Source organism: Pinus tabuliformis, chromosome 3_1 (genome assembly GCF_031772625.1).
Source record: "Pinus tabuliformis cultivar Carrire ecotype Pingquan chromosome 3_1, CPIR1, whole genome shotgun sequence".
Lineage (NCBI taxonomy): Eukaryota > Viridiplantae > Streptophyta > Pinopsida > Pinales > Pinaceae > Pinus > Pinus tabuliformis.
This window is the reverse complement of record NC_142301.1, coordinates 13,387,227-13,407,631: the sequence shown is the minus strand read 5'-3', so window position 1 is coordinate 13,407,631 and position 20,405 is coordinate 13,387,227. Positions and strand designations below refer to the sequence as shown.

At 36.0% G+C, this 20,405-nt stretch overlaps 2 protein-coding genes and 1 pseudogene across 2 annotated transcripts; 2 read left to right on the top strand and 1 right to left on the bottom strand.

Moving 5' to 3' along the window:
* The first annotated feature begins 8,063 nt into the window (after positions 1–8,063).
* Positions 8,064–8,745, top strand: LOC149185534 (malate dehydrogenase, mitochondrial pseudogene; annotated as a pseudogene).
* Positions 8,746–10,354: 1,609 nt separating this feature from the next.
* Positions 10,355–13,192, bottom strand: LOC149185533 (E3 ubiquitin-protein ligase SP1-like). The gene is made up of 9 exons (XM_089409074.1): positions 13,178–13,192; positions 13,003–13,090; positions 12,670–12,881; positions 12,497–12,562; positions 11,207–11,319; positions 10,994–11,104; positions 10,847–10,893; positions 10,619–10,730; positions 10,355–10,485 (listed from the first exon to the last, which is right to left on the bottom strand). Exons 1-9 carry the CDS (start codon positions 13,190–13,192, stop codon positions 10,383–10,385), a joined length of 867 nt encoding a protein of 288 aa, XP_089265200.1. The 3' UTR covers positions 10,355–10,382.
* Positions 13,193–13,371: 179 nt separating this feature from the next.
* LOC149185532 (uncharacterized) lies at positions 13,372–17,298 on the top strand. Its single transcript, XM_089409073.1, has 2 exons — positions 13,372–13,533; positions 16,986–17,298. Exons 1-2 carry the CDS (start codon positions 13,372–13,374, stop codon positions 17,181–17,183), a joined length of 360 nt encoding a protein of 119 aa, XP_089265199.1. The 3' UTR covers positions 17,184–17,298.
* Positions 17,299–20,405: the final 3,107 nt, after the last annotated feature.

Sequence of the window (20,405 nt, the reverse complement as noted above, 5' to 3'; positions counted from 1 at the left end):
TTTTTCTAAGTCGTGATATTTTATCTTTAATGTTATGGTAAAAAATATCATGTGAAGATCACTATTTTTTTCACTTGGTGTATGGTTGACCAAAACTTTGACTTTGCCCTACGCTAAGGTGGCAGACTCTTGATTTGAGTTAATTGGTGTATGAAAACTTGGTTCTTGTTTGGAATCATCTCCAAGTCATGACCTCAACATGGAGGATGGGCAACCACGTGGCCCTACAATTCTGCTACAAAACAAATTTAGTGGTCATAGAAGGTGAAATCACTAAAATCATCATTAGTAAACCAACCATAATCTTAATTAATTCATCAAAAGAAAAGTAAATTTATGAAAATTAACCACTTGATGTTTATAAACTTTTCATGGCTTGTTTACAAAGAATTGTGATGAAAATGGCAATGAATAAGTGAAATGATGATGATAAAAGAATGAATTTAGTAGTGATCCACGATATTTTCTTCAGTGTTGTTAAATAAAATTTCTTAAAGAGCATGAAAATACCATTAATGCAACATCCAGAGTCCATAACTGAGTGCGCGGACCCCTGCAGCTGAGTGCATAGGGTGGAGTCGGGTTTGTATTGAACTAAACTTGAAAATGATCATTAATAAAGCTAAGTTGATTCGACATATTGTGCAACTATTTCGTAGATCTATATTTTGATGTTCAACGTTAATGGTATCTATTTATCTATATGCGCACACTTGTATGTATGTTTATGTATGAAAACTTTCTAAGTAATTGACGAACAGAACCTAACTAAGGAAGACTTGGGTAATTAATATTGGTTGCACTCCTGCTGGATCTGCGCGAAGGAAGTCCCACAAGACGCAAGGAGCCCGCTGGTGCATGTAATCTAGTAAGCATGAAGGTTGAATCGTGTGCCTATCGCCCATATCAGACATCACCAGGGTGCGAAAACCTGGTTCCAGCACCCTCCCATACTACTTCGTCTGAGACCTCAGTCCGCGCTCCGTGACTATTGCCGAAAGGGCCAGTAGTACCGGGATTTGCTTAGCTAAACTCACTGCTGACCCTGGATTAGGCCCCACATAGCCAACACCCCGCATCAATACCAGTGCTCCCTGAACCATCTTGCAGGTATCTTTCTCGAACACTATTTTTACACATGCATCATCCAACTTACTTACAAAAATTAGATTTCTGGCCAATGTAGGAATATGCAACACACCTAGAAGTGTTCTGACCCTTCCACCTTGCAGCTTCAACCACTACAACAAAACCAGCGATTAGCGTCCCTTTTTACTTCTTTTTTTGCATCTAGAGCCCATTTTTGGTGCTATTTGCATCCATTTATCAAATATGGTGCAAAACTTGACACAAAATTTGCATCAAGTTTTGCACCAAATCTTACACCAACTTTAGCACCAGGTATTGCAATAGGTTTTGCACCAAATTGTATGCCAAGTTTTGTGTCATCCTTTACACCAGGTTTTGTTCCATGTTTTGCATCAAGTTTGGCACCTAATTTTGTTTGACATACTTTTGCATCCTCATTTGCATCCACTTTTTGCACCTACACTTGCATCAACTTTTGCATCGACTTTTGCATCCTTTTTTAAGTCATTTTTTGCATCCATTTTTGCATCCATTTGTGCATCCCTTTTGCACCAAGTTTTACATCGAGTTTTGTGTCTAGTTTTGCATCAAATTTTGCATCTACTTTTGTTGCATCCACTTTTCCCTCTTGTTTGGCATCCATATTTACATCCTCTTTTGCATCTATTATTGTACCCACTATTGCATCTAATATTTTTGTGCCACAATTAGCGCCTAGTTTGGCACCTCCTTTTGCACCCACTTTTGATTATAATTTTGCATCCACGTTTTCATCCTCATTTGCGTCTAGGTTTTCATCAACTACTACATCTATTTTTGCATCCCTTTTTGTATCCAATTTTGGACCGGGATTTGCATTGGGTTTTGTGTCTCGTTTTGCATCTACTTTTGCATCGACTTCTATTGCATCCACTTTTGCACACAATTTTGCATCCACTGTTGCACCCATTTTAAATTTCACTTTTTGCATCCCTTTTTACATCTTCATTTGCATCATACTTTGATTCTTTTTTTGCATCTATCATTACATCCACTTTTGTTATGCCACAATTTGCACCATGTTTTGCACTCACTGTTGTATCCACGTTTGCTTCCAATTTTGCATCCATGTTCACATCCTCTTTTGCATCAAATATTGCATCTATTTTTGCATCCACTTTTATGTCAAGTTTATGCATTGGGTTTTGCATCTCGTTTTGTATCTACTTACATTATATCCATTTTTTGCATCCAATTTTGTTTTGCCTATTGCATCAATGTTTGCTTCCACTTTTACATCCAATTTTGCATCTTATTTTGCATATTTTTTGTCTATTGTTACATCCACTTTTGTTGCACCATATCTTACGCCTACCATTGCAACCACATTTGCTTCCATGTTTGCATCCCCTATTGCATCCACTTTTGTTTCATCCATTTTTGCATATACTTTTGTTTCCGTTGTTGCATCCACATTTGTTTCACCACAATTTGTGCCAAGTTTTACACCTACCATTGGACCCATGTTTGCTTCCACTTTTGCCTTCATGGTTGCATCCAAGTTTGCATTGACAACTGCATCTACTTTTGCAGCCACTTTTGTGTCAGGTTTTTCATGTTGTTGTGCATCTACTTATGTTGTATCCACTTTTCATCCAATTTTACTTCTATTGTTGCCCCCATTTCTATGTTCGTTTTTGCATCCCTTTTCCAACACTCATCATATTTTCTGCATTGATGATATTCCTTATGGCATTGACAATTATGAGCAATTGATGACAATGTCAATAATATTGACAATGATGAAAATGAAGATGATGGCGATGACATGAATTGTGATTATGATGATAAAGACGATAGTCGTTACAATGACAATGATGATGATGGAAATGATTATGATGATGACGATGCTAATGACATTGGCGAGTCTTCCCAATTTTAGATGTTGTCATTGTCATAATCATAAGCATTATCTTTGGTGTCATGATCATCATTTTCATCTAGGTCATCATCAAAAACAATAATGGCATGAATGATGATGATGCATGATTACAACAATGTCGATAGAAATTACATTAATGATGATGATGGGGATGATAAAAATGACAATGACGATGATAATGGTGGTGATGATCATCATCATCGATCATCTGTCAAAAATAGAGTTGTTATTTCTCTTACATATATCAATGTGTCCTAAACAACCCTTTTCTAGCACTGATCACATTTTTTGGGTTGATGATATTTCTTACAACATCTACAATTATGAACAATTGCAAACAATGTCCATAATGATGATGATGATGGCATGAATGGTGATTATGATGATAATGTAATGATGGCAATAACAATGACAAGGATGATGGTGATGATGATGACAATGATTATGATAATGAGAATGACCTTACAATCTTATGGATTCGTGAACAATTACTAGTTTCAATACCATCTTCTGGATACGTATTACTATCATTCTTCATGCATTACATTTCCATCGACATCTCTACTCTGAGTAGTGGATGGCATGTCATCAATGTATGCTAATTTCATCAATTCCTCAAATTTTTCACGTGGTAGTGCTCTCTTCAATGCTTCTCTTCTTCTCCTAGTATGGTTTAAAGGATGAATTGGATCATCTCGTTGAATTCTTAATGGTCTAGTTGGATCTTGATCATTAATAGGTGTATCATCAACATCGTTTACCTATAATTAAATGCAACCATTATTTAATGTTAGATAGAAATTACTGTATAGAACATGGATCCATTTCAAAGATATACGCAATAAATTACTCAACAAAACAACATTATACATGTATACAATAAATTAAAAATATTATTTTTGAACACATTATTTTAAAAACAAGCCACATTAATTTCATATTCTTAGATTTTCTACCTTAGGAACATCCAAAAACAACAATTGTCTCAAATTATTCATTTATGCATGTAGTATCATCATGACCAACCTCTTGTTCATTGTGTTGATTTTATATTTCATTTACAAACTCCATTGTCATATCCTCTTCCACCCATTTCTTTTTGCGTGATTTAATTGTACGGCGTAGGCCACGTCCATATGCAGGTATTTGTATTGGTCTATCAAAATGATTAAACTCCTCATTTGTTCTGATTCCATTGCCAACCTAAAATAATTGATACATGCATTATTTTTTCCAAGGTTAGAGATTAGACTGTATGATGTACTTATACGTCCATTAATTTATAACTGAACTTATTTATAACACCCACAAAGTATAACAATTGTATCAAAGTATTCATTCCATGTATTATCATCATGACTAACCTCTTGTTCATTCCCAACTTTGGTTGAAGATTAAGATGTCATCTAAATACACCACCACAAATGCATTGGTGAAGGGTCACAAGATGTCATCCATCAACTTCATGAAGGTTGAAGTAACATTCGTCAACTTGAAAGGCATGACCAACCATTCGAAAAGTCCCTCCTTGGATTTGAAGGCAGTCTTCCACACATCAGAATTAACCAAACTTCAAGTTAATATTGCTGGAATATTTGGCCCCCTTGAGCTGGTCCAGAAGGTCATCAATCCATGGGATTGGGTACCTATTATAGACAATGATTTTGTTTGGCACCCGATAGTCAATATAGAGTCTCCAGGTCCCATCCTTCTTATGTACCAATACAATCAGACTCCCACACGGTGATGAGCTTTTCCTAATGTGCCCTTTCTGCAACAACTCCTGAATTTGCCTCTTGATCTCATTCTTCTCCAGAACACAACGTCGATATATTGATCCATTGGGAATGACGCACTTGGGGTCAGATCGATGGAGTGCTTGACCTGACAATGGAGAGGTACCCCTGCAGGTGAGGTGAAAATGTCCTTGTACTCCTCCATGACCTTGTCCATCTGCTACTACTGTGCGGAGGAGCCATGTTTGGAATTTGTGGCCACAATCTTCTTCTTGTCTTGAGGGTGAATCATAAGGAAAACAAATTTCCTAGTCTGTGAAATGATCTTACTACATTTCTTTGCAGAGATCAAATAGATGGTGGTAGGCGGGGCTACTCGAGCTAAAGGAGTTGGAGACTTTTGGCTAGTCTAGAGAATATCACAAAACAACTCCTAAACTTCAATGCACTCGCTTTCCAACACATACTAAGAAAGGGCAACAAGTTGGTAAACATGCTTGCCAATGAAGGGCTCAACTTCACTTTAGAGCTCATGGAATCTCTATGGGAACAAATTTTTGTTGCTCAATGGAAGCATGAATGTCAGGACATTGTTGAACAAGACAAAGTTCCCTAAGGTGGGTGCACAACATTAATTTTCCTGATTGACCATGATCTGTAGTAATCATATGAGAGGGAGGCAAGATGCCCACACCTAGCGACCTGCATGGCATATTTGCCACCACCATCACAATTCTCAGTAGAGGATGATATTTATGGTATTAGAGGCATTTGTACGAAAGGAGGTGGGCTACTATCATTTTGTAGATCTCACACTCTTCGAATCGAGCACACATTCATGGTTTTGTGTAGGTGAGTACACCACTGTCATTTAAAGAAGCAAAGCATATCATGTTGGATCATTAAGAGAAAAATACAGCCAATTCTCGAAGCCTTTAAAATAGGGCATATGGTCATGGGGTCCTGCAACACTCTATCAATGACTCTAGCTTGCAAGCGCCATGTAATCCCCGACGTTTGCACTTGCAATCAACCCCTTAGGATCTCCACTTTCGGTTATCATCCATGCCTCTCCTTTACAAGGATCTCTATCAATCAAGTTTGGTCTTCTCCTTTACTCCCGTTGCAACTCACTTCAGGATTGGTTCTTTTCCACAACCTCTCTTCTTGCTCCGATTTGGAATTTCGGATCTTGTCTCTCTGTCCCCATGCTTGGCTTTATTTTTGTTGCAGGTTTCCTCACCTGAGCCTCCTCACAATTTTAACCCCCCCCACTTTCAGTTAGAAAGGTTAACCTCTATCTAGTTTATTTTTACCCACCATTGACTTGTTCCTCCTTTCAATCGACTTTCTGCCGCCCCTACCTCTCACTCAGTCATGGTTCGATGTTGCACCACCATCTCCACAGAGGCAGAACATAGTGGCAGATCGAGTCAACCCCCCTCTCCTACTCCTCCCTCCCTGCATGCCTCCCATGCTCAGGATTCCACTGGAGCCATCATGGACCATTATCAACGTCTCGTTCTTGAGGTCATGTAGTGAGTTATCGCTTACATCAAAGGGCAAGTTCGCTAGGCTAGAAGATACGTGCCAAATCATCACGTGGAGCGAGAAACACAAGATTATATTCATGATAACAAAAGCTCCACCAGGGCGAGGGCCTCTGCTTAAGAATATTAACCTGTAATGGCATACTGAGACACTCATGGGCCGGGTACTTACTGACAAGGTTGACACCTAACAAGAGCTCCTTATTTGATGTTAGAACTCCTAAACAGAATGAACAACATGGAGAACATGCTGAATGACATGGATGACAACCTCAACCAACTTCTATCTACTACCCAACCTCCATCAACCACAGGAGATGACTCTCACCCTCGAGCTCATACTTAACACCCTGTAGAATGACAACTCAAGTGCAACTCTAGGAAAAATGATAACTCTCTCTATACCGTCTCTATTCTTCTACTTGTTTCAAAATGTATTTTGGTCTCTTAGTTTATGTAATTTTTTCTATGTATATCCTTGTTTTTGGTTTAAATTCCCAGACTCTCAGGTCAGAAAGAATGCGAGCAATATGAAAATTTTGTTTATGTGCTATTGCTTTGACCTCCCTAACGATAGACCAAACCAATCCATCTATGTTATAATCACGTTTTTTCTCGCAGTAATATAATCTAAATCCTCTAATCTTACAAAAATATGTCATTATTAGCTCAAGGCTGAACTCTTATGGGATTAATACCCTTACTTACCGGATTTTATTTTAAAATACTCGTTTATCTAACTTACTTGCTACATTAACCCAACTACCTTGTTATTTACTGCGCTAAGCGCATGAAATAACTCCATTCTTTCAAACAATTCTATCTCTTTATTTATCCTGTAAACTATTTATAACAACATTCTTTAACCCTACCTTATACCTTTATAAAAAGATTTAATTATCATTATAAATCTCCATCAACAATTATATTTTTATAATATCTTTCCTCAATGATCTTATTACCTTGAAATAAAAATTAAAAACTATCCTAATCCCTAAATATAAACCTTTCCCTTTCCCTAGAATGGAAAATGGTCCTTCACACTCTTATAACCCCTAAAAACATATTCTTTTAAAATATATAGCTATCTCAATTATCACTCCCTTTTAAAAAACACCCTAACATCATATTCACCACTTTTAAAGATTCTCTGCAAAGATTCACCACTTTCGAGGATTCCTTGGGATTGGACTATTCGACATACATAACAAACAACTAAAATGGTCCAATATCTATCAAAATATCCACAATATGACATATTCCATAAATAACTAACACCCCTGAAAAAAAAAAAAAAAAAAAAAAAAAAAAAAAAAAAAAAAAAAAAAAAAATTCCCTTTTAAACACACCGAGATTTGCAATGTTTAAATACAGTGTAAACTAGTCTGACCCCTAACCAGAGTTTGATAAAAATCTCCTAATATTATTAAATTTATTTAAAAAAATAAAATAAAAAATATCTCTATTTTATAATAACTTAATTAACATTTGACCAACTGAAAATTTCGATCACATGATGTTCCATTCCCAACCTCGTCCCCCCAAAAGAGGGATTTCTATCACGAGCTGTCTGATTGTCAATAACTAAGAATTTCGCAATAAAATAGATTAAACCAAAGCCCTGCACAGTACCGTGAGGCTTTAAAATCCCTTTTAACAAAGTCGTATCCACACATCTCCATTGATTCGGCCTTTAAGCTCTGGAATCTCCCCCTTATTCTTCATCTGCCTTCAGCTTGCATTCTTTCAGTGTTACCAGTGGCAAAAATGAGTTCTGCAATGCGACGATTGGTGGAATCTGCACTGAAGAATGCATCATCTTCTTCTTTCAAAACTAATGTTATGCCGAGAAGGTTTTATTCGAGTGGTGGAAGTCCGCCACGCAAGGTTGTTGTGTTGGGAGCTGCTGGGGGTATCGGGCAGCCATTGGCTCTTCTGATGAAACTCAATCCTCTGGTGTCAAAGTTGGCGCTCTATGATATCGCTGGCACTCCAGGTGTGGTTGCAGATGTCGACCACATCAACAGCCGTGCTGAGGTGGGTTCCTCTTTTCCTACCGTGTTTTTTTCGTTCTCTGTATGTTGGATCTGTTCTCTCTGCGAACGATAGAGATGTTTTGATTTTAGTTTCAAGGGATCTCCATTGGGATCGATCGTACGACGACCCACTTGGTAGGATCTACTTTTCGTTAGTGTTTTACCTGTTATTAGTTCTTTGATTTTACGTTTCTGATATTGTCCATGGTCAGATACTTTATTTATTTTGGTAAGCGCCTATTTTTTTAAAGGAACCAGGCCTTATACCAGGCTTAGACTCCACTGCTATAACCTGTCAAGGTCTCTGGGATTCTTCGAATGTGGAATTTATTCTTTTGGCCACATTTTTGCAGGAAATATGCCTTCCGGGGCTTTTGAACGTGGGTTTGAGCCTTGAAAGCGCAATGATTTAATTTCTTAAACACAACCCAATTCACGTTAATGGTCAACTCAATTCACTTTCATGGTCAGTTTGTAAATGTGTTTGTGCATATTTTGATTGATGAAAAAAAGCACCTAGATATTTATTTCGTGGAAATCCATGGCTGCATCATGTGCACCTACTCGATTAGGGTTTTTAATTTTATGGATCTAGGTGACATTTGGCCCAACAATCCATTGAAGCAACGCCCATCACATTGTCATTCTAAAACGATTGTATTGTACACCGTGAATATTGGATTTGACTATACCTAACATTCTTTGGGCCATTTCAAAAGAGGCAGATATTGAGGGCTACATTATTATTATTTTTGATTGTTTTCTTGATGGAAAATGTATTTCTGTTAACATAGTGGGTTTTGCCCTCATTGTAGATGCTACAAACATAGAATCTCTATTCCACCAATTTCATGCAGGATTTGCACCTGATCTTGTCTGTTGAATCTCAATATGGTAGTTAACTCCGATGGTGAGATAATGCCGCAACATACTTCTAAGAGGGCACTGAAAGTGCTATGATTTAACTACTTGACTACAATCTGCCTGACATTTATGGCTAGATTGAAATTTGGGCTGTGCTTATTATTATTATTAGCAGTAGTAGTATTTGCTATTGATAGGAGAAGGTTGAAATTGAGGTTGGGCTCACTATTATTGTTTTTGTTTGGTCAAGGCCTTTTGACTGGCGTGGGTGAAACACCTTAATTGCATCTATTCATCAAAGTCACGCATGACTTGCAGATGGGCTCATCTGTGCAAACCTCAATAGCACAGGGGTCATCATTAACAGCACCTCTGCATTATCATTGAACTGGTGTTTATCACGTTAACCCGACTTCATATTTTGGAATGACATGGGCAACCGCATTATCATGGGAATATGCCTCCTGGGTTTTGAACCTGGGTCATCCTCATGACAAGCACCCTACAACTTGCCACTAAACCACAGCCCAATGGACAAGGTAGTTCATATTTTTTTGATGAAAAGTGCATCTATATTTTTAGCAGAATCCACGGCTGGATCATATGCCTTTGCTTAATAGGACTTTTTGATCTGATGGATCTAAGTCATACTTGGCCTAATGACTACTTAGAAGTTAGAATAGTCTCATTGCATTGTCAATTTGTTATTTTGTGAGGATTGAATTGATGACCCTCTGCATATTGGATTTGCCTCTATATCCAACCTTTTTGGGGTCGTTTAGATTTGCCTCTTTATCCATGAGTAGATTAAATCAAAATAGTCTTCGCAGCGTAAATTAAACTAAGGTTGAATAAACTCCCTAAAGTGGCTTGTGAGATGCTAATTATTTATCACAGCATCACTTTTATACCTGGATTGGATAAGAGTCTTAAATGATAAAACTAAGGTCCTATCCAGTCGTACAATGCTCCCTTTGATCATCACATTTAAAGAGGATTAGTTAAATGGCTACTATTTTGTTTAGCGAGTTGTGGCATTTAGCCCCCGCCAGACATACAAATAACCATTTATCCCTTGAAAGGAATTGGAGATCACATTGAATTACACTATCCAAATCACTAAATGTCCAATTCCTCTATGTATATTTTAAGAGTTGCCTGTGGCATTCTCAATATATATTTAGTATCAGTGCCGGTACGTCCTGACTACTTGTTCAATGTGCCTCCGACACAGAGGACATTCTGATAAGCGTGATGAGCATGATGTACAGCAGCACATATGGCCACACCTGTTGCACCAACAGCACACCCACTTAAAAGACTATTAATATTAAGCTATGCAATCATCAAGTTACATAAGCCTGAAAACAGTTTCTACCCAAAAAAGAGGTTCGCTGTAAGAAGTAGAAGGATGAAACATACGGAACAAAGACTACATTATATTCTTGCTCCAAACATATAATACACAGAGCTGGCATGGGATTCTCCCTTTTCACTTCATGATCATGTTCGCTCCCTGCATCATTCTGAACCCCTGGGCAATTCAAATTACTTGAAAATTATTTATAGCAAAGATACTTCTTTTGGATATTCTATGAAGAATAATTCTAGGACAAATCTGAAGTGACTGCAACAAATTCTGGAGCTTACCTTCATGGACATTCTGCTCCCTCCGCTGAGCTGCAGCTCTCCTTACCCTACAGGAAACAAATTTTAATTGGGCTGACATCAAATGAATAGGTATTTTCGATGGTATCATTTACACCAAAAAATATGAAGTAAATATAAGCACTCAACCTTCTTTGCCATTCACGGTGCCTTCTCCTTTCCATAATATGCCGGATGGCATGTGTTGTCATTAAATACAAACCGAAAATGGTTAATCCCAGAGATGCAAACTTGTACCACCTGATGCCAAGCTTCTCTATAAGTACATTCTGTGGAACAGAAACACACAATATTCATGGAAAAGGAATCTTGTAATGCAAAATTCTCAAAGGAACTAACTACCTTGCCCATTTGCCAAGATTTGCAATAAGTTGGTCAATACTCTTTGGGGAGACATAAAATGGCCCTTTGCGAGGCTTCTGAATTCGAATTGTCCCTATGTCATCTTTCATGGCCTACATAAAAGTACAGCATGGAGAAAACCATGTTATTTATTTCAACAAAGAATTGAAAACTTTGCTTCTTGATTCGAATTGTCCCTATATCATCTTCCATGACCTACATCAAAGTACAGCATAGAGAAAATCATTTTATTTATTTCAACAAATAATCCAAATTTTTCTTCATGGGTTTTCTAGAACAACTACTGATTGATTCCAAACATTCTTTGCTAGATGACGATGACGGAAGACTCATTATGCAAACAATCATAGAGGATCAGAGATAAATGAAACTGGCCAAAATAAGTCATATACTCTAAGCAACTGCTTTAGATTTCTGGCCTATTCAGTGCTCTTAAACTTTAAATTTAATAGAGAATCAAAATCAAGCATCCTCGAATAAAAGTATTATTGGATCCCAATACAACACAAGGAGCTTAAAACGCAAATTAGTCTAGGGGAAGACAATTGGATTGAGGCATTGCCTTTGAAATTGGGAAAAACCAGGTAAGGTTCTATAAGCACTATGCAAGGTCAAAAGGGCAGGCTTGGACCTGCTTAGTCATTCTCAAATAAAAAGTATTATTGGATCCCAATACAACACAAAGAGCTTAAAGTGAAAATTGATGTAGATGAAGACAACCGGATCAAGGCACTGCTTTTTAAATTGGTAAAAAACATCTTAAGGTCCTATAAACACTAGGCAAAGTCAAAAGGGCAGGCATGGACCAGCTTAGCCATATTCTCAATGCAACTTTGGTGTTTGCATTTGGAAAGATATTTCTGATCATAACAAAAATGGCACAATTTCTAGTCTTCAAGTTTCCTTCATGGCATTGTTGGATAATCCTCTAGAAACTAAATGACTAAAAGGAACATCCTTTTAGTTAACAATGAACATCAATAAGCATCAAAATTTAAAAACCAAGAGTAAGTCAAACGTCAAGACAAAGTAGTGTAATATGTAGTGCCAGGCACTGACGTTCCAAATAATCTTTTATCCTTGGCATTGTCTTCACACAGTCATCAGGATACTCTCTCACATAGTAAAATTGCCCAGTCCACCATTTCAACAATGACCATAGAATCTCAACAGTTCTTTCACAATTACAGGGATACATGAATAAACATCAAAAAATCTAATATTATGATTTAAATACATGGAACTGTCTTGTGTCAAGCACAACAATACCTCACCAACAACTGTCAGAGTAGTACCTGTGGGAAGTACTTTCTCGACTCTCTTCACTCCAAGCATCTGTTGTAATAAGTTATAACATTCATTAAATCAACACAATGACTGATCTTCAATACTTCTTTATATAATGGTAGTATTTCAACAAAGCGTAAGTGTGAAACACAGACCTTAAGGCCTTGCAAATAGTCTAGTGTACCACGCACAGGTGACTGGCCAGATTCTTCAAAAACTTCACTTGCAACAGTTAATTCTAAGCCCCTTGCTCCACGAGCACCAACAACATATGCACTGCCTGTTCCATCCTCCTGAAAATAAATAGACATCCGAGATAGAGAACATAAAAGTATATGAATTGCAGAAATATATATTAGTAAGGCTCCTTAATGCATTTCTCACAAGATAGTTTTGAAACACTGGGCTCAAATATCTGTATTCTGATATGGTTGAAAATGTTGATAGGTACATAGTAAAGACTATACCCTGATTGAAATGTCGTATACCTGGATTGGACAAGATTATACCCTGATTGAAACGTGGGTTGGTATAGGTCTTCAATCTCCTACGAGCATAATCATTGCTTTTGGTGCTCTATCTCCTCAGTAAAAGCCAAAAGATGGATTTTACTATAGAATACAAATAATCCTATTCTTGTTCACTATGAGGAGGAGGACATACCATTGCTTGGGTCATGGAACAAGGATAACAAGTTTTACTTCTTTTGGAACTTTGCGATAATAATTTCTTTTCTTATTTTTTGGTCTACATATTTATCATTTAATTTGGTATTGCCATATTGATTTTATCATGCTTGTGTCACGACCTTGTCAGTAATTCACAGCAGTGTGACCTGGGTGCAGGTTGCAGGATATATGGGAGAGGAACAACTTGGCACGGCATTAGAGAATGCAGATGTTGTGATCATTCCTGCTGGTGTGCCTCGAAAACCTGGCATGACCCGTGATGATCTCTTCAACATCAATGCAGGGATTGTTAAATCTCTTTGCTCTGCAATTGCAAAATACTGCCCAGAGGTAAGTTGTCATGATTTATGATCTTCTTTGAAGTTTTTGTTTTCATGCGATTTTCTTATTGACTATTTCATAGGAATAAGCATGACGTTCATTGTAAGTTGCTTTGTCGAAGGCTTTGTATGTTTGAGATCTATAGAGATGGCAATATATACAAATACATATTTGCAAGAATCTTTAACCAAGTTGTTGATCTAGATTTACATACTGTTCTTGTATATAATCAATTCTACTGGAGAGGTTAACGAAGCTTGAAGACTTCTTTGAGTCAAACGAATAGGTGATTGACTCATTATTGACTCTTTATTTAGACAAATTGCAGCTAACTTTTGCCCATAAGAAGGAAATACTAATTGAAATGAACTTAAGAGTAATTAGCTGTGTAGTCCAATGCAAGTTTGCAGCCACTGTTAAAGCCCTGTTATTCTTGTTTCTCCTCTTGTAGTTAGTAACTTAGCTTTTGGACTTTTGAGAAAATTGGCATATGAATATCAATATAAAAAATATCCTTGGTCTTCTATTTAATTGTGTACAAATCCACTTGATCACGAGGTATCCTCTATAACATTATATATTACATACAATCAGTATGTACTACCAATAGTGTGGCAAGTTAATAGATAAAGAAGTATGTTTCACAATTATTTGTTTTGTTCATGTACTGGTGTGTGTACAGTATGTATAGTATATTGTTACATATTATATAGATAGAGATATGGAGAGGGGGGAGAGTGTACTGGATAATGTTTTCCTTCTATCAGGAATGGTATATTTGGATTCAAGAAATCATCTAGAATTGGTTTTTATGGCATTGCTGAGGACTTGATATCCATGGCACGCAATTGTAAATATCATCAGCAATCCTGCAAATTCCACTGTACCAATAACTGCTGAGGGTTTTAAGAAGGCAGGGACCTATAAAGAAAAGAAACTCTTTGGTGTTAACTCTTGATGTTGTCCGCGCAAAGACGTTCTATGCTTCAAAAGCAGGAGTTCCTGTTGAAGGTATTTAAAATTCTGGCTTGTTATGCTTAGCTACTCTCAAATATTTAGTATTCTGGATTTCAGAGATCTGTGGCTTGAATCTTTTGAATAATTGACCGGAGAATCCAATAACAATAAATAATTAATATAATTAATTAATAACAATAATTATTATTATTAATATAATTATTATTAATTAATTAATATAATTATATTAATATTAATATAATCAATTTAATTAATATTAATAATATAATTAATTAGTATTATTAATATTATTAATAATTTAATTAAATTATTTAGATATTAATTTCTTATTAAGATTAATATTAATTATCAAATCAAAATAAAGAAAAATTTTAAAAAAATTTAAAACATATTAATATTATATAAAAAAATTAAAAATAAAAATAAAAATTAATAAATAAAAATAAAAATAATAAAAATTATTAATTCAGCCGACATGTTTGTTATTCCTAAATGTTTCATCCTCATCACTATTTATTACTTCTCCGCTGCTCTTCTGTCATCATCATTCTCTCATCCTGAAGATGGATCCCACTTGGGATTTGAAACGTTGGTTCAAAAATGATAAAACTGTGGATTCTCCGGTCAATTATTCAAAAAATTTAGTATTCTGTAAAATATTTTTATTTTTTGTAATTTAATCATGAAATATGCATCCTGGGCAAACATTCCAGGCACTTCTCCTCATTTCAAGGATGGTATCATAGGGCTCAAGGCCATCAGAAATATAGTCAGCTCAAGATGTCACTTGAGGGAATTGAACCCGGGTGGGAAGGATAATAGTCTTTGCACACAACCATCTGGGCTAGACCCAATACATGATATGCTGCAGGATCTTACCAACATCATGCTTTTTTTAACATTAGATACAATTCTCAGTTTTATGTTTGTTGTTGATGTCATCCTATGCTGTCTGCAGAAGTTGATGTTCATGTTGTAGGTGGACATGCGGGTGTTACAATTCTTCCACTTTTTTCACATGTATATGACTTTGTTGGATCCTCATCTTGAGTTTGTTCTTTACTCTTGGATATTAGAAGATTAATTTATCAAAGATAAAATGAGATCATAATTACCTACCCTTCAATACAGTTAAAAAGGGAACTAACACTTTTTTGTTTTTATAATTTTTTTTAGGCAACACCAAAGCCAAACTCTGTATTGTCTGAGGAGGACATTAAAGCCTTGACAAAGTGCACACAGGATGGAGGAACTGAAGTTGTTGAAGCAAAAGCAGGGAAAGGTTCAGCCACACTGTCTATGGCGTAAGTTTATGTTTTGGTCCTCTATAGTGGCTAATATGCATTCATATCTTTTGAATGTTTTTTTATTCTTATGTGACTGTCTAGAGTGCTGAATTTTTCATCTTGATGCAGTAGTTGGAGTCAGATAATCTTATCATGGTGTGTGCTTCATGATTTCATGCTTGGCATGCAACATGATTTCATGCTTGATAAGTACCTAATCTGAGATTCACTGTCAGTGAGAATATGGCATGAAGGAGCTTCTTTCTCTTTATCTGAATCTTGTACTTCATACATTTGCATGTCTCAAATCTTTTGCCTTAAGCTTAGGTACTTATCCTACATGAAATCATGTAGCATGCATGTCTCAAATCTTTTCCCTTAGGCTTTCTCATTTGTGTGAAACTCAGCGGGTGCTTTTAACCTGTGAGGTTTGACCGATGGATTGTTGCCTTTTTACCTTAGTTTGATTGAAATATTCAGAGTTAATCTAGATTCTTCATGCAAAGATCCTTCCCTAAGAAAAGCCATGAGTCTCTTCAAGGATGTTATTCCTTCTTAAACATAAGATATGTCAAATGGATCCCGCAAAAGTTGTGTGCTTGATGATGGGTAAATCTGGGTATGAGATTTACAAATTTGCACTTACATGTATGCCTGTGGTTGCAATTTCATAGATAGGCGCATAACATCCATTCATTACCTCATCTTGAGCATTTGAGCATGGTTCATGCAAAAAACATTGCTGGTCAGTTAAATCCATTAGTTGAAAACTTGGAAGTGAAGAGTAGTGTTGTAGTCTTCTCTATGTTGATGAATGCTTTTTGAGACTTAAAAATGTTTAGACATGCAATTCCTTTTTCATCTTGCTCCTGTGTTCGCAAATTATTTTTTTTTCTACTATTTTTTAAGGCCAAATATAAACCATGGGATATATATTTTTACCCTGAAGACCTCCAAATCATTTGGAAAAGGAGGTGCTGCAGCAAAAGAGATGGGTTGAATTTGTTGTTTGGATGGACTCTATGGTATGTAATCTTAGTTGGATTTCCAATATACTTGTAAACCATATTTTCATTTTATTTTTTAGTACTATTAGATATTATATCTTACCTCATTTTATGGTTAACATTGTATAACAAAAACATGCGTTGTGTTATGTAATTAATACTAACATGTAATATTGATTTTTTTTGTCAGAATGCTATAGGTAATGATTGCCAAGACGATGATCCAAATTATGTTCAACATATATCAGGAGATGATGAGGATGAGGATGAGGATGATGGTGGTGAAGGAGGAGATGATGATGATAGTTGCGGTGTTGGTGATGATGTGGATCAGAGTAATGAGGATGGTCAAGATGATCATGAGGATGATCTTGGTGGTGGTAGCTAGGCATGCACATGCATTGTTTTTTATGAAGAAATTATTGTGTAGAATGACATTGTTATGTTTAAATGGGTGTTGTGAATTTACCCTATATCAATGAGACATTTTGATTTTGTAATCATACGATGAGTTTGATTTATGTATGTTGTTAATTTATCGTAGAATAACGATATTCATGAAATATTTTGATTTGTTAATCATATTTGAATTTTAGTTGTTTTGAGTAAAAATAATACTGATTTTATTAGTATTATGTTGCTATTTTATACATGTTTTGAAAATTGTTAATGACACATTGTTATTTTTTTGGATGGATGTTGTCAATTTCTCTTAAATTTCTTTACAAATGATTTTGAATTGTGATATCTGCTTTAATGATATTTAGAAACTATCATATATTTCACTATGAATCTATAAAGGGGGTCATATATGTAAAGAAAAATATACTCTATATAAGAAGTCAAATGCGGATGTAACCATGGATGCAAAATTGAAAGTAAAATTGGATGTTAAACTAGGAATTAATACAAAATGCAAACAATTGACATACAAAGTGTTTTAAATTAGAAGTGAAAAATTGTGCAATAGTTGACACAAAGAAGGGAACAAAACATGGCATACAAAAGGATATCAAATTGGGCAAAAACAAGGACACATAAATGGGCACCAAATTAGATGCAAAAAAGACAACAACTAGATGTAAAATAAGATGCAAAGTTGAGCGCTAAAAAGAAACAAAAAACGTTACAAATTAATATGCCAAATGATGATGCAAATAATGGTGTAAATTTGGGATGCAAACTTGGGTGCAAAAAAGGAAAAAAAAAAAAGATGTAAGAAAAGACATAAAACAAGATGCAAAATGGGGCTGAAAAAAGGTGAAACCAAGGATGCCATATTGGATGTAAAAAATGATTCCTAATCACATGCAAATTTAGGCTCGAACTCAGACACAAAATTATATGCAAATGTGGACACAAAATGAGGCAAAAAAAGATGCAAATTTGGATGGTGAAAACGATGTAAAACTAGACACCAAAAAAATGCAAAATTGGATGAAAAAGACGGTGTAAATAATGGTGCAACATTGGACACAAGTAGACAAAAAAATGGTGCAAAAAGGGGCATAAAATAGCTTAAAATTGGGTGCAAAACTTGGTGCAAAAACAAATACAAAAGTAGACGTAAAAAATGGCTCTAAATTGAATGTACCATTAGACACAAAATAAGATGCAAAGGTGGACACAACACATGACTCAACATAAGATGCAACTATAAATGCAAATTTCGATGCTCAAAATGATGTAACATTAGATGCAAGAGATGATGTTAAAAATGATGCAAAATTGGATGAAACAAATGACGCAAAATATGGTGCAAAATGAGATGGGAAAAATGGAGACAAATCAAACGTAAATGTGGATGTAAAAAATGGTCCAAAAAAAGATGCAAAAATGGGCACAAAAATGGATGCAAAATTTGGTGCTAAATCAAATTCAACACATGGTGCAAAGATAGGCACCAAAGCTGGTGCAAAAATAGAAGCAAAAACTAGTGTAAGACTAGATACAAAACCTGGCGTAAGACTAGATGCAAAAACTGACACAAAATGGATGCATAAAAAGACGTTAAATTGGATTCAAAATACAGTGTAAACTTGATGCAAATGATGGTGCAAAAATGGAAGCAAAAAATGACACAAAATAGGAAGCAAAAGAGAATGAAAAATAGATGCAAAAAATTACACAAAACTAGAAGCAAAACCTGTCATAAAATAAGATGCAAATCTTGGTTCAAAATTTGATGCAAAAAATGATGCATAGTTTGGTGTAAAAAATGATGCAAAATCTAGCGTGAAAAAGGATGCAAAATCAGGTGCAAAAAAGGACGCTTTAAAAATTGTACAATAGAGCCAGATTTAGCGCCAGGTTGCTCGTCACAATTACAAAAAAAATGCACTAAAATCTGGCGCAAATCGCTGGTTTTGTTGTAGTGAACTTTACTTCTCCGGGACCAACAATTCTAGCCTTCCTATCATCCGCTAAGAAGACATCACCACCATCATATTTCTCATACTCGCAGAACCACTCTATATGGGGAGTGAAGTGAAAGGATGCACCTGAGTCAATCAACCACGCCTCATGATCTACATGTGTACTTGAAGAAGCCATGTATACATCCCCACCTTCATATGAGGTGGTTTTTGCCTCTACAGAAGTAGCATCATCAGATCCTTTTCCTTTTTCAAGAGCTTTAGATTTACAGTCCCTTTTGTAGTTCCCTTCCTTTTCGAATTTCCAGCACACCACCTTTACAGGTTTTCCTGGAGATTTAGATCTCCCACTCGATGACTTATTTGTGTTTCTGTTTTGGGACCGTCCTCGTACAAACACGGCATCACCATTCTGGCTCTCCATATTTTTCTATCTCATCTCCTCCGTCAGCAAGGATGAGACTATTTCATCAAACTGCAAGGCAGTTGCATTGCTACCTATTGCAATAACCAAACTATCCCATGAATCTGGTAGAGAACAAAACAAACTGATGCACTTATCTTCATTTGAAATTTTAATATCAACAGACAATCACTAACTTACCACAATATTAAATGCATTCAGATTCTCTGTCGCCGAGTCTCCATCTGTCATCCTCAGGTTATACATATTTTTCCATAGGAGCAGTTTGTTCACCAGAGACTTAGACTGGTACAAAGTCCCTAACTTGTCCCACAAAGCCTTTGTCGTAGCTTCTCCTAATACATTCAATAATAATGAATCTAAGACACATAATCATATTGTGCTCTTTCCCTTTCGATCCAACTTATTCCATTCTTCATTGGACGCTCCTGTTGGTTTACTACCCGGATCTACCATGACCCACTTATCTTTATCCACCAACAGATCCTCCATCTTGAGTTTCCACAACTCAAAACTCTGACCATTAAATTTCTCGATCTCTATCTTTCCACTGCTCGCCATCTTCTTTCACCATCAGAATCGATCCTGTAGATCTCCCACTGAATAGGGTCCACCACAAGCCCAAGAAAAACCCCTCAGCAACAAAGGTGTCCCCTTGAAGCCAAAACAACTCTGATACGAAAGGTAGGTTTTAACCCCATACAAAAATTACCTGCATATGAATTCTAAAACACAGAAAATAAACAATGTGAGAGAATAACACATAAAACACATATACACATAGATTTTCCCCTAGATCCCAAAATCGAGA

Coding starts and splice junctions, on each gene's coding strand:
- LOC149185533 (XM_089409074.1), bottom strand. Junction 11,320..12,496: donor CTCTGACAGTTGTTGGTGAG/GTATTGTTGTGC, acceptor ACTTTTATGTAG/GCCATGAAAGATGACATAGG. Junction 10,731..10,846: donor GGAGCAGAATGTCCATGAAG/GTAAGCTCCAGA, acceptor TGAATTGCCCAG/GGGTTCAGAATGATGCAGGG.
- LOC149185532 (XM_089409073.1), top strand. CDS start 13,372: ATGGGAGAGGAACAACTTGGCACGGCATTAGAGAATGCAGATGTTGTG. Junction 13,534..16,985: donor TTGCAAAATACTGCCCAGAG/GTAAGTTGTCAT, acceptor TTTTTTTGTCAG/AATGCTATAGGTAATGATTG.